Here is a 21,703-nt window from a genome sequence, read left to right on the forward strand (position 1 = left end):
AACACTTTATTAAAAGTCTTCATTTTTATTTCATTTACAGGCCCGTCTTCAGATTTCAGTCAGTAGTTTATTAATGAACATTAACACGACCCAAGTGGAACGGTGTTGGTTTATCGGGCTGGGACAGAAAGCTGTTCATGATTATTAACGATCTGTGTGTGTGTTATAAAACTGTCACTGTGTGACCTTCCTGCAGCTTCAATATTTAAACTGTCAGGAAATAAACTCATTCATCTTAATTAGCATCTTGTCTCCATGGTGATAGAGACAGTGAATATGTGAGTGGCCTTGAGCAGAGACCAGGTGTGCACTGGATTCATTCTGTAATCAGTCAGAAGATTATAATGTCACCCGATGCATTTTATTAACCACTGAAGTGGTTGCTCGTGCCTCGTGCTTTTATTTAGAAGGGGCTGTAGCAGAGTAAGTCCAGCAGGGGGCGACAGAGTAGAAACTTATTCTGTCAACAGTTTACTGCTCACATGATTAAAATAGATTTGAAGTCATTATCGGTAAGTACAAACAGACTAACCTTAAATTAGTTTAATTAACAGTAAGTTGAAGACCCCGCCCCCGGGCAATGCTTTAAAGGTTCAGACTGGGTTCAAGTTCAGGGTCAAGGTCCTGGGAAGTCCTCACAAACACCAGCACACGTGTGTGTGTGTGTGTGTGTGTGTGTGTGATCCTTGGTCAGCTGTTGCTCTTCTTGTCTTTCTCTTTGAACTTTGGCCATTTAGACTCAACAGCAGCTGTCGCCTCTGAGCCACACAGGAAGAGAAATCTGAAGGTGTGAATACTTAGCGTCCAGGTGGAAGCGCAGTTGCAAATCGGAAAACTTTATTGATATGAACAGACATAAACGTCATGACAACACTTACAGAAGCTTTGTTTTACTGCAGGTCACAACTATCCTCCATCCAACTGACCACTCAAATGGCTGAGACTCATCCACCACATGAAGCAAAAGCTTCTTAACAACAAGAAGACAGTTTGACAAAGTTCACCTGCAAGTCTGTAAAAAACAACATAAATGTATTTTGAGAAGAGACAAAGGTTTTAGGATCACTGAAACTCAGCAGAGTCCATAAAAAGAGAAAAAAGAAATTACTTCTCTTCTTCTTCAGTGAATAAACACTGTTTACATCACAAAAACAGCCTGTTCCTATTGGCTGTCCATTTTCAGTGTAACAGTTTTATTTCTTTTCATTTCCAGGTACATGGACATGTTTTATTAAAAAGGTGTGCAGCAGTCTTTGAGGGGTGTTTGCTTTTATGTCATTAGTGTGTCACCAATCAGGAACAGTGTCAGCATACAGCAAACAAGCTGCCTCAGCCAGTAAAACAACACTTCCCGTTTTATCAACTCTGCAGAAGCTTTGATTTTGCATAAAGAAAGCACCTGCAGCTGCATTCAACAAACTGGAAGTATTAAAAACTTGGAATACAAACAACTTGTAGTCTTTTGTTGATGAAATGTTAATTAAATAGGTAAACATGTGGTTATATTTGAACTACTTTAACCAGAACTTCTTCACCTGCTAACATGCTGTACTCTCATTGGCTGTCAGCTCTTAGGTTCAGGTTAGTAGCACATGCCTGTTATGAATTAATGAGTACTGTCTCGGGCAGTTTCAGATACAATCTCAAACACATCCGTCATAACATTTGAGTCGATCGAGGTGACTCAGAAACAATCAATAATCAGGGTCACCTGCATTAACCATGGTGTTAACCTCCAAACACACCGGAAAAACAGAGTCTCTGCTGAGTTTGTAGAAAGAACGCCAGCTGCAGCTTCCACAGGTGAGAGGAGAAACTGGAGGAACAGGTGTGCTGTCACACAACAGATTCCCTCAGGTTCTCATCTTGAACAAACTCATGAGTGCTGCACGGCGGGGTGGCGTGGAGAACAAACTCGCTCTGAAGCTCTACCCGGGTGGGATGCACCTGACCTGAAGCCGTCTGCTCGTGGCTGCCGCTGTACGGCTGACTCAGTCCTTCAGAAAGAGTTGCTTCTGTCTCTGGTGGCTTGTCCTGTCGTCTGTCCAGCTTCTCGCCGTATTTGTAGGATGCCCGTTTGACCTTGCCCCGCTGAAGGAGGTGCTTCCTGTACGCTCTCTGGATCACTGTCGCTGCTACCTCTTCCTGTTTCCTCCGCAGGGTACTGCTGATTGGTTCATATGACTCCTGTATGTCATAATGATCACAGCATCAGAGACAAATAATATTTCTGACAAGCTGTCAAAAATGTTTTTGACCAATTGACTCTTTTTCTTCATTAACTGAATACGAACAGATAAAAATGCTGCTCTATTACAAAAACACTGAGCTTGATCTGCTGCATGTTCACCGACACATGAAGAGCCCACAAATCGCCTTCTAAATATGTCTCTTCATTTCCCGTCAGGACAGAAATGTGTTGTGGCCATTTTTGTTGAATTCTTGTGAATCATAATTTTTATCCATTATAACATACTTAAGCTATTTTGCTATTAAAGTGTGTAATTAAAAGTTTAATTTTGGAAAAGTTGTTTGGACCCTCGCATTAACTCAGAGCATGCTTAGTGGAAATGTTTTCCTTGTTGTCAGCTGGTAAGACGGGAGCATTTTTAAAATGATTTTTTGACCACTCTGTGAACTTGTGGAATTAGATTAACTTTTGTTTATAAGTTGTAAGAAATGATTTGGTACATAATTTTGCAAGAAATAAACAGCATATATTTTTCAAAGAGTCACGTTGGAAGTGCGTTCTGAAACAAACCACCTGCTGCCACCTCAGGCCTGGATTATTCTGTTTTGAAGCTTAAAAGGCCGTGACACAGAGGTTAACCATCTTAACCTCATTAGACACCAATTCTAACTCTAACTCTGGTTGCCAGAATATGTAAGTTTTGATTTTATGAGATTGTTTCTCTGGGTCTTTGGTCTGGCCAAAGAACATACTCATTCTGACTGGACACATCAAACATACTCACGTTTTTTGCATTTTTTTTCTTTTCTCCAAAGATTTCTCCACAGATTCATTTGTCACTTGTCATTTACGTATATATGAGAGCTTTGTGTGACTGTTAGACATCTCAACATGAAATAAAAATTTAGACAAGCTAAGCATGAAGCTAAGCTATAAACAGGTCTCAGATGTAATAACAGCTTCTACACAAATTCAAAGCAGTACTGAAAGGAAACCAATTACTGGTACTTAAATATGCCCATGTGCAAACTCTCCCAAGAACTGTACATGACACTGGTAAAGACTTTATGATAGAATCGAACAGAACCTTGGATGGGTTGTTGGCTGTGAACTTGTCTTCCATGTTGCCTTTTAGAGCGTCCATGGCCCCGGAATCACCTAAAACCTATAAATGTAATATAATATAGTATAATATAATAAAGATCCAATAGAATAAGCTATAAAAATGAGCAGGTGAGGTTACCTGTGCAGTGAGAGCAAGCAGTATGTCCAGACAGTGCAGCTTTTCTCCGGGTACCAAAGGCAGGTCCATTTGGATCAGGGTGGCAGCGTTGGGTTTGGGAATCCTCAGAGGATCCTGCAGAGCATCGCAGAAGTCTGACAGCTCACTGAGGAACACATTAGAATCCACAGAACTTAATTCTTACAGGTCTTTAGAGAACACCACATCTCAGATTAGAGCCAGACTAAAACACAGGTGGACTCACCTGTAATGTATGAACTGTGAGGCATCGGGATCAAACTTTTCCCAGGTTTCATAAAACATCTCAAAGTCATCTTCACACAGTGGGTCGCTGCTCTCCTCTGTAGCTACACTGAAGTTCTCCAGGATGACGGCAATGTACATGTTAACCACCACCAAAAAGGACATGATGATGTACGTGGTGAAGAAAACGATGCCTAATGCTGGGCTGCCGCAGTTCCCTCTGACAGTCGTTCCTGGGTTTTCAAAGTCAGGGTCACAGTCTGGGGGCGTGTTCATGATGGGATTTAGCAGACCATCCCATCCTGCTGATGTGGTGATCATGAAGAGGCAGATCATACTGTTTCCAAAGTTCTCAAAGTTAAATATGTCGTCAATCATCGCTTCCTTCTTCACGTAGGCAAAGTTAGACATACCAAAGATGGAGAAAATAAACATGATGAGGAAGAGAAGGAGACCAATGTTGAAGAGAGCAGGAAGGGACATCATCAAGGCAAAGAGCAGCGTCCGGATCCCTTTGGCTCCACGAATAAGACGAAGGATTCGGCCAATACGAGCCAATCGGATCACACGAAAGAGCGTAGGTGATACAAAGTACTTTTCTATGATGTCAGCAAGGAGAAGGCCTAAAGGAAGGAAGGAAGGAAAAAAGAAAGAAGGTGGAAAGGGAAAAGAAAGTATGAGATTCTTCTTTATAACGTGTGAATTAAAAAACAAAAATATTAAATATTGTCAGTTTTCTCAAACATGGATTCACCTGCAATGGAAAGTATAACCACCACAAAATCAAAGATATTCCAGCCGACGGCAAAGTAGTGCTGCCGCAGAGCGATGATCTTTAGACTGCACTCTGTGGAGAAGATGATGATGAAAACAAGGTTGACCCAGTAAAGGATGATTTCTTTGTCCTTGCTCTGCTCATCTGTTTCCACCATCATAGTCACCATGTTGAGACAGATCAACACCATGATGAGAACGTCAAAAAAACGTTGGGTCACCAAGTCAAAGACCAGACCCTGAAACTTATTCTGGACACAAAAAATAAAGGAACAATTTAAATCTTGCTCCATCCCAAATGTTTTAATCCTGTTTTCTGCTCACAGGAAGTAATCGAACTGACCTCAGGCCGTGGGATAGGTTTCTGAGGTGTCTTAGAGCCCAGTTTCTTCATGGCGTTGTAATACTTCTTCTGCTCCTCTGTCATGAAAATATCACCTCCCCCCATGTAAAGAAAAAACAGCACACAGTCAGCTGGCAAATAGAAATCCAGTAATAAATGATTGATGTCAGTGAGTAAAAACCTATCTTAGCTTTCTGCTGGTTGAAGTTATCTATAATGACTCCGATGAAAAGGTTGAGGGTGAAGAATGAGCCAAAGATGATAAAGCAGACGAAGTACAGGTACATGTACAGGTTGTCCTCATACATTGGCTGGGACTCCACCTACACTCCCAAGAATGTAAACATGGTAACCAAGATAAAGGTTAGGATGAGAATGAAAACTGTTGACTGATGTCATTCTCTGGGGACACTATTTCAGGGGTTAGGGTGTTGCCATCAGTGTTGGGAAGGTTACTTTTTAAATGTATTCCACTACAAATTACATGCCCCAAAATGTATTTTGTAACGTATTCTGTTACTTTACTCAATGAGAGTAACGTATTCTGTTACTTTGGATTACTTAATATATTATCATGCTTTTTACAACTACATGAATGAACTATTGCTGTGTGATTTATTACTATTACTGAAGGTTACTCTCCATACCAACACCAACTAGATGTTTAAATCTTAATATAAATGAGTAACAGTAGGTGGACATTAGGTAAGGCTGCACTTTTTGCAGTGATCTCGTATAGAAAACTATTCCACATGTATATAAAACAGGTCCGCGGCTCCGAACCGTAGTAAAGGGACCTCTGGCTAATATGTTGGGTTTGTGTCGGGTTCGCAGCTGAAAACTAGCTTTACTTTGTTTTCTGGGTCAACTTTGCTAGCAGAGACAGAGAGAGGCGTTGAAAGGCTGCTCCAACAGAACTTATTGTTTCAGAGGAAAACAGAACACGGTGTACAGTCGAGTCTTAATAGCTTACTTACAGCTGGGCTCGTCAGGCTCTCTTCTTGGCTGCAGTGGTTATTATTATATTTACATGCTTCCAGCTCCCGTTTCTGTTCCATGACAGCTCCTACTTTTCCTTTTTCTCCCTCCCTCGCTCACAGACACATAACGGGTATGACAGTCCATTCTCCCTGCAGCACGGACTACACTGCCCATCAGGTTACATGCTTTAGGGCTATGACTGTAACACTCTGCCTATTGCATTCATATTAAATCATTTTTTGAATAATACATTTTAAAATAATATTTCTTCACGTTATTATGTGGACCACAAGTAGAGGTGACATGGGCCGCGAGATAGAGACACAGACATTTGAGCCTCATAATGCGTGTTTTGTTTGGGTTTCCACCGGCGTGGAATTACCAAAAATAGAGAGAGCATAGCCAAACATATGAAACAGGAAAAGACCGCCATGTAATCCATTTATTTCAACAAAGTAACTGTATTCTGAATATCATATTTTAAATGGTAACTGTAACAGAATACAGTTACTCATATTTTGTATTTTAAATACGTAACACCAGTACATGTATTCCATTACTCCCCAACACTGGTTGCCATTAGATATCTGATTTCCTTTCCCGTCTAATGGGCATTGTTTAGGAATCCAACAAAATGAAATAAGCTAAATTGTTGTGATGGCTTAAATGTTTTTCTTAGGTTTACCCGACTAACCACAATAACTCAGAAGCACGGAAACGTTCTGACATGAAAAATTCTTGTCCCTTTCCATCAGACTTCATTGTTAAATACACAAATCTGCTCACAAGTAGGAGATCTGTGCATCGGTATCAGCACAGTCTCAGTAACCGTTTCAGTACAACTGACCTCTCTTGAGTCTACTGCTGCATACATGATATCCATCCAGCCTTTAAATGTGGCCTGAAAGACAAAAGTCCTGAACATCAGTTTCAGCTGTTCATCTACTGCAAGAATCAGCAGGTAAAGACCCACAAAACATCATGACAGCAATATCTGATCAGTGAGGTCAGTAGAATTATTCTGTATTGATCTATTGGGTTATTTCTCTGTGAAGTCACAGGTGTTCAGACTAACCACTTGCAGCAGAGACAGGTAGCCCATTCCAACATTGTCGTAGTTGATCTTCAGGTTCTTCCAGCGGACCTCAGTGAAGTTTTCCTGAATCAGAGCCAAACACTGGGTCTTGTTGTCAACCGTCTCAGGGAGAAACAACTCCTCCGATGTCTCATTGAAGCAGTAATAAAACTTTCCTGCAAACAGGTTCACGCCCATGATGCCGAAAATCAGCCAGAAGATCAGACACACAAGGAGGACGTTGAAGATTGATGGGACTGCTCCAACCAGAGCATTAACCACCACCTGCAGTGAGAAAGCAACCAGTCAAACACAAATTTACTAGCACCCTGAGACCCTCTTGACAGGGTTGTAGACATGTGCTAGCCCCACCTTCATCCCCTCAAAGCGGGAGAGGGCTCTCAGGGGCCTCAGAGCTCTTAGGGTCCGCAAGGACTTGATGGCTCCCAGCTCAGAGTATCCCATGATATTTGCTGTTAGCGACACCAGAGACACCTGAAAGACAAATGACACTGGTGGTGAAGTCAGAGTACTAATGTCCTCCTAAAGTAGACTGTTACGCCACAGGGTGTGAGGACCCCAGAATAAACACTTTGTTCTGATTTAAAACAAGCTGTGCATGAACAGAAGTCTGTATGAAATATTCAGATTTATTAGCAGTTTAGACATGAACCTGGAGGAATGGAAACCTGTCCTTATTACTGTGGTGGAGTCTCCCTAATGAAGCTTATGCACAAGTTCAATAAGGAATATCTGTAGTCACATATCTGTCTGTTTTCCCGGTATTGCGGCTAATCTAGGCTTTCATTAACTCTCCCACACTGTGCAGCTGATTTTGACATCACTGCTCTAGTCCAGTCATCTTTTGTCCAACCTTCTTCAGGCCAATCAGCCTTTGCTGTGGGTAAATCTCACTGTGTACCCACTCCATTGCAGACCCCTTGGTACAACCCTCCTCCTCCCCATCACCACCTCTCATGACTCAGCCTCCGTTCAAATCTCCATCTTCATTTCCACCACCAGCATCAAGATTCCTAGGGGTCCAGCCCTAATCCCTATCACCAGTGGGATTTTGTTCTGCTGTGATGGGCCATTGTAGTCGAACCACCAAATACCTCAAACTGAATTCTGAACATCAATAAATTATGTTCAAATCCTTCTAATGATCTCTCCTTATTAAACTATATGCAAGTGTCTGGGGAGACACCGGGGAGCCCATGGACATCCATGTTTGTGTCTGTAGAAACCCTCGTTGTGTTTAAAATATGTGGAGGTAAGGCAGAGGTCTTTAGCTCCACTCCAGTGGAGGGGTGGTGCCGCGGGCTCAAGGGGCAGTGCCAGGAAAGCTAAGTTCCAGGTGGCGGAAATTAGCCTGATGAACTCTTTTCCTGTTTTTAGTGACATCGGGGACTGGCAGGCGAGTGTGAAGTACATGAAGCATTGTGTGTTTAACATAACCTGCAAAAACACTAGGAACAGTGACTGAACGCTATGTGGGTCAAACAGGCAGACTGTTGTTGATTCAGTGAAATTGAAGTAGAATTTTTAACCTCCCGTGTTCACATTCCTGTTTATAGAAATTAGTGCACATTTAATGAGATGCAAAGTATGTAATAATTTAAAATAAGCAAACAAAAACAATCTTAATTTCTATCTGGGATGTTTCATAATGTCTGTCAGTTGTATCATAGAAAAACAAAAGATCAACAGCATCTTTGGTAATCATCCATTCTGTTCTTACATCTACAATGAGGAAGTCAAGCCAGCACCAGGCGTTGGTGAAGTAGGTCTTGAATCCATAGGCGACCCACTTGAGAACCATCTCCACCACGAACACGTAGGTGAACACCTGATCCGCATACTCCAGGATTGTCTTTATGACCCGACGCTGCTCCATGTAGACATCTTCAAAAGCCTGTTTTCAAATCAGCTTTAGTCACCACATGGAAAGTTCACTGTGTAGTGCATCCGCTTGTAGAGTGATATTTATTAAAATAAACCAACACAGACATTTTCAACAAGATTAAACTGCTTTCTACACTTGATAGACACAAACAGTTTTATACTGCTTTAGTTTATTCCTCTGATAATTTTACCAAACTCATTTGCTAAAATACAAAAAAGTGGCTCAAACCCTAACCCTAACAGTAAAGGACTTGGTTCTTTTTGTCTTAAACGCCGAGTTATTTTTTTTTAAAAGGCCTCCATTCTGATCACACCAAAGAGCTCACAGGTCACTTTGGATTGTATCTTGCAGGTATTTTCAGGTAGTTCCAGGTATTCCAGGCAAAGGTATTTTCAAGATTAAGGTGGTATTTCGCTTCAGTTTCAGACATCAGCAAACTGATGGCGATGGCACCATCAGAACACTTGTTACAAACACTAAGAGTTTATCATGTCACTCACTCAGGCATTCAAACCTGACCTCTCGGTTAACCTGTCACTTAAATTCTGAGTTTATTTAAAGCCTAATCATCTCAAATGAAAAGGAGAACGGAAGTGCAGAATAATCCGTTTCTGAACAAGAAGTTCCAGTTGCACATTTTACATAGTGAAAAAATAAAGTTTGAACCTTACCCATTTTTGTACACTGCTCATAAAAGTTAGAGGACCACTGTGAAAACACATTAGTCCTCAGTTGGAAAAACCCCACACTGGATATCTGTACCGATAAGAGCTGGGTAATGTGTTAGGAGTGAAAGGATGCCACAATGTTTGATAGAAATTAAAATTATCAACCTAAATCAAGCGTGTCGAACTCCAGGCCTCAAGGGCCGGTGTCCTGCAGGTTTTAGATCTCACCTTGGGTCAACACACCTGAATCACACGATTAGTTCATTACCAGGCCTCTGGAGAACTTCACGACATGCTGAGGAGGTCATTTAGCCATTTAAATCAGCAGTGTTCAATCAAGGACGCAACCTGCTCCCTAACCCTGGAGTTGCCCATCCCAGACCTACCTACAGACAACATCCTGAAAATCTAACTGAAAAAAGGATGCAGCAGGCTGGTCTATTTTGTTAAAATTTCATTGCAGCAACCAACAATTGGCACTCTGTAGTTTGTGTTGTATGCATGGGTGACAATGTCAGAGCCTCTTTCTGATAAGATGATGCTCCTGGACAGTCTGAGGTGCCACCTGGCGGTGTTGGATGGATTGAAACATAACCTCCCGGTTGTGTTCTATCACATTTGGGTTAGGCAAGCGCGTGGGCCAGTCAATTGTTGATCCTCTAGTGTTCCAGGAACAGTAATTTCAATAACACGAAAGCAGCTTGAAACTGAGCTTCATAAAAGTTTAATTGACTTGATGCTGAATGCTGATTAAAAGGTGTTTCTTTGAGTTGTCGTGTGTTCATGTAGGGGTATTTGTTATATCTCACCTGTAAAACCTGAAGCAGACATATTAGTAGCCGACATGTGCTTGCCCACACTGTCTCCACAGGTTAGTAATCACTGCACAAATACGAACCAGTCATTTCTGACCTGCTCAGTCACATGATCAAAACAAACCAATCAGCACTGAGAAAACTGAGCAGCAATCAGAATTATGAAGATTAATAAAACAAAAATATTACAAGCAGAACAAAACATAAAAAACTCAGAAGAAGAAATGAAGGTTTTACCAGAGCACCGCTGCTCAGCAGGATCATGAATATGATGAATGTCTCAAAGTAGTTGTTCTCTACAATAGTGAAACAAGTTCTCCTGAAATTAAACCAGACTTTCCCACGGCCCTGGGAAGTTTCTATGTCCAGGAGTGGACAGCCACTGTAAAACTCTGAAATATCAATTAACAAACAAATGCAGTGTTTGAATTGGCCAATGAAACCACAGCACACATTTAACTTTGCAGTCGGTCCACAAGGAACGCTTCACCTTATAATCACAATCGCTAATGTTTGTCTATGAATGCATGCATGTGCCTACTGTCGCTGCAGCAGTCCACAGGCGTGTTTGTTTCTTCATCTTCCTCCTTTGGGACTTCAGGACGAAAATCTGCAGTACTGCAGACTGATGACATGTCGCCCTGAACAAAAAGAGAGCAGTTAAACTTTGATAAAGACAACACTAATACATAATTACTAAAACTAATCCAACACTAATGACATTAATACAGGAGCAGAGCCTAAATTACCTGTGTTTACCTATACTAGCTACTGCGTCATGCTGCTGTGAAAAAAGGTCCATAGAATAGAAAGGAACAACAACAGGGATTACTTGTGAGTACTTCTCTTCTTCATCCAGGTCATCTTCCTCTTCCTCTTCATTTTCACGTATGTCAAAGTAGGACTCGGCCTCGGCTATTGGGACCCGCAGGAATGCAATGTTATGGTAGTTACTGGTCAGGATGCCATGGTTAAAGCTAGAGGCTTTGTCGTGGGGCTCTGGTTCATCTGAGGTCACAAAGGTCAAAGGTAATACCTCCTTCATCATTGTGTCGTCTTCCTCACAACTGACTGCTAAAGTAAATGGACATTAAACCCAATAAATTAAAGCTTTTTTTCTTTACACATAACACTAATAAACAATAAACATCTGAAACATGGCTTGTACCACTGGACTGGTCTTGGTTGACTTGTTTCTTATTTCTCACTAAAGCCCAGATGTGTTCCAGGATCCAGAACTTGGTCCAGGCCACAGCCTGGTTAATCCGGTTTATGGCGATTTGTAAATTGTTTTCTCCTTCATCTTCTGTAGCTGCTAGATTATCACCACTGAAAGAACTCAGCAACAAGGCCAGGAAAAGATTCAGGACCTGCAACAAAAGGGAAAAGCTTTAGAAACAGATTCATGGCCTAAAATAAGAAGAAACTAATTTAGGAACACATTCAGAATGAAAAAATAACAGTTTTATCAGTGAATGCAAGACAGGCACTGCTTGCTCAGTAAAACCTATAAATCAATATCAATTAAACCAAAACATGAAAGCAATCTCTCGCCTCACATCTCAGTGTTCTGTCACAGAGCTTCTCTCATTGCCTGTTTACGTCATCCTTTGATTTACTGGCATCTTGTGGGTGCATTTAGCTATCATCTCTGGAAGCAGATTTAAATCTACTTGGCGTGGGCTTGCCAAGCCTGTGGAGCTCCAAAGGCAGCTCAAATGAAGTTGGACTCTGGCAGTGTCTGATGCAAAAAACTTGAGTGTGGTGAGAACATGGAACAGCATGAGTCCCAGGGGGGTTGAGGAGTGTGATCCCCCTGTAGTCAAAGGAGCTTGCAAAGAAAAGCGTCTGGACTTCTTTAAGTTGAAGACGTTTCACCTTCATCCGAGAAGCTTCTTCAGTTCTAAGGTCAAATGGTGGGGAGTCCCAGATTTAAACCTAGTGGGAGTTTCCCCCCACAGAGGGACAAAAGGACCCCCTGATGATCCTCTAATCGCCTGAGCCAAGGTGTGAAACTGGGTGTGGGTCCCAATCAGCCAGGGTTTCGGGTGAGCTCATTGTGAAACCTGGCCCCACCTTATCATGCAAATTCCTGAGGTCAGATGGCCCAGAATGTGAGAGGGCGTTAAGGCGTCTGGGGAGGGAACTCAAAACTGGATTATAGATGGCAGACAGTTGGTGTCGTAAACCACCGCCTCTGTTCAAAGATGGTCGCTCACAGTGGACATAGAAGGCTTCTTTCGAAGAAGCCACACCCAGTTTCACGCCTTGGCTCAGGCGATTAGAGGATCATCAGGGGGTCCTTTTGTCCCTCTGCGGGGGGATACTCCCACTAGGTTTAAATCTGGGACTCCCCACCATTTGACCTTAGAACTGGAGAAGCTTCTCGGATGAGAGGTGAAACGTCTTCAAGCAACTTAAAGAAGTCCAGACGCTTTTCTTTGCAAGCTCCTTTGACTACGATGACCTGGATGACTGAGAACCTTCAAAGACATGAGCCCCCTGTAGTTGGAGCACACCCTCTTTTCCCCCTTTTCACAAATGGAAATCAGAGGCACTGTCCCAGGACTCTACTCAACATTGCAAAGACGTGTCAACCAAGAGAGCCTCACAACATCCAGAGCCTTAAGGAACTTAGGGCAAATCTTGTCCACCCCAGGGGCATAGCCACGGACCATTTGTGTGAGTCATCAGACAGTTTATCAGAGTCGCCATGAGGCTGTCAAAAAGTGTTGTTCCATGGTCTCACCAAACTCGTCCCACGCCCAAGTTTTTGCATCAGCCACTGTCAGAGCCCAAGTCGTTTAGCCTGCTAGCACTTGTCAGCTGCCTCTGGAGTCCCACAGGCTAACCAAGCCCAATAAGACACCTCCTTTAGCCTGACAGCTCCCTTGATCTCCTGTGTTTTCCTTGCAGCCGTAGCCCCTTGCAGTAACCACAGCAATGGTGTGGAGGTGTGGAACATGATCTAATGGAACTCAATGTCACCAACCTCCATTAGAATGCCTTAAAAACTCCACCACAGGTGGGAGTTGAAGAGCTTTTGGATTTGGGCCTCTGTCAGACGTTCCTAGTGCACCCTAAAGTTTGGGTACATCAGGTTTATTTAGCATCTCACCACCAGTGCACCAATGTCCACCAATCTGCATGCCAAATATCCTTGGGCAAGATACTAACCTCAGGTTTATCTCTGATGCATCAATGCATGTGAATGTTAGATAGAAAGAGCATGGGAAAAAAATCTGCTGTGAATGGTTGATGAGGCTTGTGTTAAAACAAAAACGCTGGGTTTATCGTCTTTGCTTGCCTTTCTGTAAATGTCACCATATACCTTTGACTTTCAAAACCTGAAACAATAAGAAACAGATTTAGGAAAAAGTACTTTCTAGTCAGATACTCACCACCAGGTTTCCAATAACCAGGACCATCATGAAGACAGTCAGACACATGGTCTGATCCGACACCTCCATACAGTCCCACATGGTCTCTATCCACTCACCGCACAGCACTCTGAAGATGATGAGGAAGGAGTGGAAGAAGTCATACATATGCCAGCGAGGAAGCTCACAGTCCTCTGCAATGCGACAGACGCAGTCTTTATAGTTCTTCCCAAACAGCTGCATGCCGACGACAGCAAAGATGAAGACAATGATGGCAAGAACCAGAGTCAGGTTCCCAAGAGCCCCCACCGAGTTCCCGATGATCTTTATCAGCATGTTCAGGGTTGGCCAGGACTTGGCCAGCTTAAATACTCGCATCTGTAAAGGTGAAGAGGCATGTGAGATAAGGGTGAGAAGACAGACTAGCACTAATATAATTTTTCATTCACTTTCTGAGTAAGTGATGATGGTAATGACAATGATGATGATGCACTGACCAGTCGGAATGAGCGTAACACTGATAGGCCCTGAACGTTAGCTAATCCCAGTTCAACCAGACTCATGGTGACAATGATGCTGTCAAAGATGTTCCAGCCCACCTACAGCCATGACAAAATGTACAAAAATGTTACTATAGGAACAGCTGTGAATCATCAGTAAACAAACGCAAAGTCTGACCTGGAAGTAGTAATACGGGTCCATGGCCAGAAGCTTAAGGACCATTTCAGCTGTAAAGATACCTGTGAAGACCTGGGGGTTTAGAGGTGAGGGGTCAGACATCCAAATATGTTAAGATCTTTACTGTGTTTAACAGAGTGTAACATTCATGTGAGCTGAATGCATCTAATCAGGATCACATTGTATGACTCTATCACTGACCAGATTCCCAACACTCAGCAGCTCCTCAAACTCCTCTGTCATTGGATAATGCTCCATAGCCATGAAGACAGTGTTGAGGACGATGCAGATGGTGATGGTGAGGTCCACAAACGGATCCATAACAATGATTAAGAGCCACTGCTTGAGCCATCGCCAACAGCCACAACAGTTCCACTTCAGGAAGATGTCAGCGAACACATACCAACATGGAGGACACGGCCTCTGGTCATCCTCAAATTCTGAAAGTCACAACTGATTGGTGAAGCATGAGCTTTATTGAGATTTTCTCTAAAGGTCCTGACGTGCACATATCATATACAAATGTCACAGACCAATTAAATGGGATTTATGCAGTGTTCATTTTAAGACAAAGAGCTTCACAGAGGTTATAAGTACAGTGAAGGCTTTCTGTTTGTGTTATGCTTTTGCTCTGCATACTGTCACAAGCCAGAGATCAGAAGTCAAGCGAGATTGTTTAAAATTTTAGACTGAATTTCTATCTCCAGGTAAAGAAGGTTAATTTTCATCTCCCTTGTTCTTGCTGTAGCTATTACTCATTACCACTGTGGTTTAAATCTCTCCTCTGGAGTCTTTGTTCATTTCACCTTCTGCTGCATAGCAGTAGCTCAAAGTTAAATTCAACCTTTGGTTTAACATGTTTCTGCTGTTTGTGGGAAATACATGAAAGCTGCAAGTGATTTGAGCTCATTAATGTGCCTGTAAACATTTTAGACCAAATGTATTCGAAAGCAGCTGAACAATGACTATAGACATTTATGAACATTGGAGATGATGCTATTTGGACACTGTAGGTTGGTATTTTCAGCTGCAGCAGATTTTACCAGAGACTTCAAAATGCTTTTAAAGAGACTTTACATAGGGACCATTCAAATGAACACGACCAGCTGCGTTTTTCCCGCAAGGTGCTTGACATCTACCTCTGAACAGTTTGACCTGGTTGGTCATAATGACAGGACATCCCACAGGCTCTGTGTTAGAGGTAACATGACACAGGTGTATGTACCTTCCATTGCATTGTGCTCTAGCTTGTGGCTGTTTAAATCTGTAGATGAATTTTTCTTCTGCAGTGTTGGGTCTGCATCCTCTAACAGCTCTGCCGTCCTGGTTGCCTGCTGTAATAAAACAAAGATTCAGCTGTGTTTAAATGATCCTGTGCAAGTTTTCATGCCTCTGATCAGACCTCCTCTTCTCTCCTCTTCAGCGCCTCCAGCATCTGAGCGTACTCCTCCTCCTTCTGTTTGGCTTCAGCGATGGTGGCTTGATTCTGCTCGGCGTACGCCATGGCGACCACAGCCAGGATGAGGTTAATGAGGTAAAATGACCCGAGAAAGATGACGACCACAAAGAAGATCATGTAGGTTTTACCGGCGGCTCGCAACGTCTGCATAGAAACAAAAGGACAGGTGGGCGGAACTGCTGTATGTGCTTTGGCTCTTGGTTTGTCTCATAATATATAAGATGTATGACACTGTTGCCCTGTTTATGTTCTCATTTAATTCTGCACTCATTTATTTTGTGTTTATTTGGTAAAATGGTAAATGGCCCTTCTTTGTGATGACATCACACAGGTGTATTTGTTCTCTTTATGATGTTTATATCTGCAGTTATGCTGTTTCAAGCTGTCAAATATTTCAAACGTAACACAAATATTTTTCATCCTAAATTCTGAGAAAGTTAGAAACCGAATGAAACGTAACATGGCAATGCATCATGGGAAGTCAGGAAACAGACTGTATCTCAAAAATGGACGTAATGTCCAAATGCCACCCCTCAGTTCTCCATATGTTTCTTCCAAGGAGCCAGATTGTCTTGTAATTTAAAAAAATGCTCTTGACCAATAGTTTTTCACATTTTTTCAAGCTTTTTCAAAGTTCTTCTTTTTACATTGGATGTTTTTTTCATCCATTTTCAATCCAGTCCTTGTCCCTGACCATTTTCAAATGAAATTTTTTTCTTGTGTGTATTGAGCCTCTGAACTCTGACCTATAAATCATTAAAGCATAAAAAGCTCTTTACTCAAGGGACAAACCAATGTTGTGGGAAACAGAATGAAAAGCCTGAAGTATGCCAAATTACACAAGAACTGAAGTGAAAATCAGTCACGACAGGTCTGAGCTATGTAATATTTTAAATCATCATCAGTAGGGTAGTCATCGGTCAGAAGTTTCCATCCACTCATCATGAGCATGAATCTCGTAGTATTTTAGGGCTTTTGATGGTATTGGTGAACTGCAGTGAGGGATTGTATGTCACACATCATGAATCACTTTAAAAAACAAGAATTGGATGCAGAGGTTTGTGTACATACAGGCTTACACACACACAGACACACACACACACACACACACACACACACAGACACACACACACACACACACACACACACACACAGACACACAGACACACACACACACACACACACACACACAGACACACACAGACATTTAAATTTGATTGTATTTGATGGTTTGGGCCATGACATGAAACAAGACATGAAACCACTGTTGTGGAGGCTAACGGGGTTCCTTACAAATGAATAAACCAACAATAAACACACACACACACACAGACAGACACATTATATTGATAAAGACAGCCGATTTCCCCCATACTGGCTTCTCTTCATTGGCTCCCTGTTAACCCTCTCAAGGCAGGCGTTGCCGATTTGCAACAGTTAAAAACTAACAACCTGATTACGCCACATAAATATTTTATGAGTTTTTTTTACTCAGCAGTACTACTGCAGGACTTGGTTGTGCATTAGCGACAAAAAGTTTAATTTGAACCTGAGACTGTTAAATTTATTATGAATTTAAAATCCTGCTCCTCACATACAAGGTCTTAAACATTTAGGTCCCATCTTATCTTAAATGCCATAACACCATCCTAATAGAGCATTTTGCTGTTAGAGTGCTCTCTAATATTGTAGGGTGTAGATTTTCAAGCAACTTGAGATAATTGGCGTGAACTGCTTCTATCCAAACATCAGTTTTCATTAGGAAAGAGTTTAGTGAACTCAAAAGCCAGTTAAGTAGTCGGTTTACTTTCTCGCAGAGACCAAATGGCTCCTGATTGATTGGAAAGTATGCAGCTTTTTCTACATGGAGGATGTGTCCATTTTTACAGTTTGTGGAAACAGCCTATAGTGGACCAGCGAGTTACTGACCAGCTGGAACAGATTTTCCCAGAAGTCCTGAGTCATGAGTCTGAAAAGAGCCAGGAACGCCCAACCGAAAGTGTCGTAGCTGGTGTAGCCGTAGTTTGGGTTTCTCCCTGCCTTCATACAGACGTAACCATCCGGACAGACCCTGGACACATTGTTGTCATCATCTGTGCTCATGTTAACATTACTATTATTGCCATTTACTATTATTTGTATCATTATGTTGACATACCCAGCATCAGAGCTGTTTCCACACAGCAGAGCATCAGCATGACCAGGATAGTAGTAATGATTCTCTGTGACAGACAGACTGGGGTTACAGCTATGTTCTTCAGAGAACCTTAATCCTAACCCTTAAAGTATTCCTACCTGGGTTGTTGATGTACTCGTAGAAGTCAAAGTTACTGGTTCCCGTGTTGTTGCTGTAAGTGTCATTGCCATAGAAACTGGTGTTAAGATTACTGTCTGACGTGTGGTTGCTAAGAAATGGTGGTGGCATCAGGACACATTTTTGCCTCAGGTTTCCCATGAAAAGCTGAAGACCAATCAGAGCGAAGACACTGAGGCAGAAAACTGTCAGAATCATGACATCAGCAAGCTTCTTCACTGATTGGATGAGAGCTCCAACAATTGTTTTCAGACCTGCGGATTGGATGGGTGTTAAAGTCTAATCACAAACAACAAAGTCATCACTACAGGGAGACTAAAATCGCTGAAGTTTGTTTGGTGGTTAAACACGTTTTTTGTTTTTTAGGTGCACTTAACATCCAAAATCCAGTCATACACACACACACTGACCAGGGATGACGGTAATCGTTTTAAGAGCTCGAAGAACTCGGAATGTCCTCAATGCTGACACATTTCCCAAATCCACAAATTCCGTCAAATATCTGGAATAGACACATCATCAACACCTTCATCTCTGATCATTGTCACTATTTTCATAATTTTTTTCACCTTTGTAATCATTCTAATCATCGTCACTTGCATCATTTTCCTTTAATTACTAAATGTTGTTTGAAATTTAACTATGAAGATGGAATATAAATAGCTTCCATCTAAAATAAAATATTTTGCTTTTACAGTTAAAGCTGCTTCTGAGGCTTCTTTTTTTCATTTTGCCAAATAAAATGAAATAAAATTACATCTTAATAAAAAAGCACCGTTTACAAAGCCAGTTATTTTATGAAGCGTATGCTGTCTGATTAATACATCAAGTGTATGATTGATTATTACGCCATGCTGATGACCATGAAGTCCAGCCAATTCCATGGGTCTCTGAAGAAGGTGAAGTCTCCGATGCAGAATCCTCGAGACAAAACTTTGATAGATGCTTCAAATGTGTAGATGCCTGTGAACACATATCTGTTCAACAAGGAAACAGAGAAAATAAAAAACATAAAACACACATCAGCAGGGTATTATAGCAGCAAAGCAAAATCCCCAACTGGACTTAACACTGGATTTCTGACCCTTACATATGTCTGTGTAGGTATCGGTCATCCAGGTCATGGTGGAGTTTGTAAAGAAAGTGACAGTTTTGTGAGGATCATCACCTGACCATCTCACTCAGCTGATCAGGTTGGCTTGTATAGCAGGTACTAGTGATATTGTGTACATGATGGATGCATCACGTCACCCACTTGTTTTCTTACTCTCATGTCTCCATCACTCTGGAACAAGGTAAACCTGTACTCATCAGACCAAGTGACCTTCAGCACCCAGTCCTTGTGCTTTGTAGCAAACTAAGAGTTGCCTTCACATATATGCGTGCTCTTACTTTCATGATTAAACAGGATTTCCTCTGCTGAAGTTTTATAATATGATCAGGATTTTTTTCTTATCACATTTCATGGAGGGAAATGAGAGTTTACATATATTCTTCCAGCAGAAATCAGGTTGCAGAGTGAAACGAGGAAAGTAAAGGAGAGCTGTGACACTTAATTATGATTTAAATCAAACAAACTTTGATTCAGTTAGCTTAATGTTTGATTATTGTTTTTATGTGTCATGTGACTTCAACATGGTACTGTAACCACGTGCTTGAGGCGAACTAAACAACCAAATGACCAAAGCTGCTGAGACTAAGAATCGCTGCTGGAATACAAGAAGTCAAAAGTGGAAACGTGGGTAGTCCAAGGGTTTTTTCCAAAACATTTCCCTCAGAGCACTTTTTCCAGCTGTTGTAGGATCTTTCTCTCAGCTTTCTGAGAATCTCTGTGCTCACTGATAAACATGTCACATGGTGTCATAGAGACATCTGCAGAGACCCACTCACGATTATACTCCAGGGTCATCTCAGACAGCCACAAAACATGAAAAAACCCCACACAATAACCTGAAATGTGATGTCACTTTAGAGAGAGAGAGAGAGCGAGCGAGAGAAAGCGAGAGAGAGTGTGTGTGTGTGTGTGTGTGTGTGTGTGTGTGTGTGCGCGCGTGTGCATGGACTCACTCGACTGTCTTGCTCCATGCTGGTGGGTCACTCATCGTCATAAACACACAGTTGGTCAGAATCGTTACCATAATGAACAGACTGAATAAAGTTTTATTTGTAAGAAAAAAAATGCCATCCTGTTGTCATAAAGGCATACTGTGACATTATGCAGGTAGGGTGTAAACTATCGTAAAGGATATGAATGAATGAGGACTTTGATGGCAAAGATCCTGAGTGGGTTGAATGGACTCAGCAGGTAACAGGCGGGCTCAGCATTAAACCTGTAGATCACGTTTCCTTTACTGAGCACAATGAAGGTCTGCAGAGAGACAGACAGGTGAGACACAGGTGACAGGCAGACAGGTGGTATGGTGTTTCTCACCATCAGTATCAAATGATAACATGTAGACTGGTTGGGTAAAGTCCCACACAACCTCAAATATCCTCGAGAGGATAAAGAACTGGTCCATTGTTTCAACCATGACAAAAACTGCTCCTCCTGAATCCAGTGTTCTAGTAACAAATGAACTCTTGTCTCTGGTACCCTGACATAGACAATTCCAGGAAAACTCAAGATGCTGTATAGGTGGAGCACCCACCCTCCAGTTCTCTTTCATAATGATGGGGACCACCTTCCCAGTCTGCCAATCCAGAGGAACCATCCCAGAGCTCCACATTGTGTTGCAGGTGTGTCAACTAGGAATGCCCTACTACAGTGGTTCTCAAGCTTTTCACAATGAGTACCACCTCATAAAATATATGGCTCTTGGAGTACTATCCTTATCAACGACATTAAAGTACAGTAGTATTGGCCTAATAAACACCACATACAGTTTACACAGACAATTTTCTTATGAATGTTATTTATTTTAACTGTCATAAACAGGATGTGACGAGTGATAATAATAACAACTGTACTGCATTAAACCATTCACAGCAGGTGTAATATCCGATCGTTAAGTGATGACCTGATGAATCCTGCTTCTGGGTCCAAACTACTCTGCATTTATTAAGGCTGTTGTGTTTTTAGCGTGTTCTCTTTGTATCTTGTTTTATCTAATCTGAAACAGTCAGTGATCACTGTCGGCCTCTCTCGGATTTTACCATTACTATTCATTTTTTAAGCTCAGTTTTTAAAACCTTACAATGAAACTACAGCACAGCCCATGCAGCAGTATGTTAACTAACTAACCTTCTATTGCAGTTCTTCTTCTGACTGAAAATTGGTCCATTAACAGCATCCTGCCATGTGATTACATTTGCTCCTAACCATCGGGAACCCTCTTTGTGTGGAAAAAAAATTGCGTTCGTCCTCCAACTTCAGTCACTGCTGTTTGGTTTTCTGTCTTCATTTATGTTGACAGTGAGAGCACTGCTGGCTGTGAAGGTTTACCACTCACTTGCAGAAGAAGCAGATTGCATTCTCCTGGCTACCAGGAGCTTCAGCATCCAGGCGATAGTTCCAGACTTATTGACGACATCTCCCGCGCCCCCACCAATTCTCCCGGGGGCCTCCGACTCATCGATGGTGGCTGGGAACGTGGCACCTCGGCACCGCAGAAAAGGGCTGTGTTTTTACCATTA

The 21,703-nt window shown here is 41.9% G+C and overlaps 1 protein-coding gene across 2 annotated transcripts in view; it reads right to left on the bottom strand.

Annotated features, from left to right (window-relative positions):
• Positions 1–826: 826 nt before the first annotated feature.
• Positions 827–21,703, bottom strand: part of scn4ab (sodium channel, voltage-gated, type IV, alpha, b) — a 33,460-nt gene continuing 12,583 nt past the window's right edge. The window contains exons 4-31 of one of the 2 annotated variants that reach the window (XM_087840228.1): positions 20,320–20,438; positions 20,138–20,227; positions 18,919–19,047; positions 18,481–18,572; positions 18,052–18,324; positions 17,915–17,978; positions 17,686–17,827; positions 15,700–15,900; positions 15,523–15,631; positions 14,499–14,737; positions 14,298–14,369; positions 14,117–14,218; positions 13,641–13,997; positions 11,408–11,609; positions 11,072–11,310; positions 10,781–10,880; positions 10,477–10,631; positions 8,592–8,765; positions 7,223–7,345; positions 6,851–7,135; positions 6,623–6,676; positions 4,978–5,117; positions 4,795–4,897; positions 4,432–4,702; positions 3,679–4,300; positions 3,435–3,579; positions 3,279–3,356; positions 827–2,187 (exon numbers count right to left, since the gene is read on the bottom strand). In XM_087840228.1, coding sequence (XP_087696354.1) covers positions 1,837–2,187; positions 3,279–3,356; positions 3,435–3,579; positions 3,679–4,300; positions 4,432–4,702; positions 4,795–4,897; positions 4,978–5,117; positions 6,623–6,676; positions 6,851–7,135; positions 7,223–7,345; positions 8,592–8,765; positions 10,477–10,631; positions 10,781–10,880; positions 11,072–11,310; positions 11,408–11,609; positions 13,641–13,997; positions 14,117–14,218; positions 14,298–14,369; positions 14,499–14,737; positions 15,523–15,631; positions 15,700–15,900; positions 17,686–17,827; positions 17,915–17,978; positions 18,052–18,324; positions 18,481–18,572; positions 18,919–19,047; positions 20,138–20,227; positions 20,320–20,438 — 5,031 coding nt within the window. In that variant the 3' untranslated portion in view covers positions 827–1,836. Of the gene's footprint in view, positions 2,188–3,278; positions 3,357–3,434; positions 3,580–3,678; positions 4,301–4,431; positions 4,703–4,794; positions 4,898–4,977; positions 5,118–6,622; positions 6,677–6,850; positions 7,136–7,222; positions 7,346–8,591; positions 8,766–10,476; positions 10,632–10,780; positions 10,881–11,071; positions 11,314–11,407; positions 11,610–13,640; positions 13,998–14,116; positions 14,219–14,297; positions 14,370–14,498; positions 14,738–15,522; positions 15,632–15,699; positions 15,901–17,685; positions 17,828–17,914; positions 17,979–18,051; positions 18,325–18,480; positions 18,573–18,918; positions 19,048–20,137; positions 20,228–20,319; positions 20,439–21,703 lie in introns of both variants that reach the window. The other variant, XM_087840227.1, reaches the window with a different exon arrangement.

The sequence above is a fragment of the Neolamprologus brichardi genome, chromosome 4 (assembly GCF_056152115.1).
Source record: "Neolamprologus brichardi isolate AB-2024 chromosome 4, ASM5615211v1, whole genome shotgun sequence".
NCBI lineage: Eukaryota > Metazoa > Chordata > Actinopteri > Cichliformes > Cichlidae > Neolamprologus > Neolamprologus brichardi.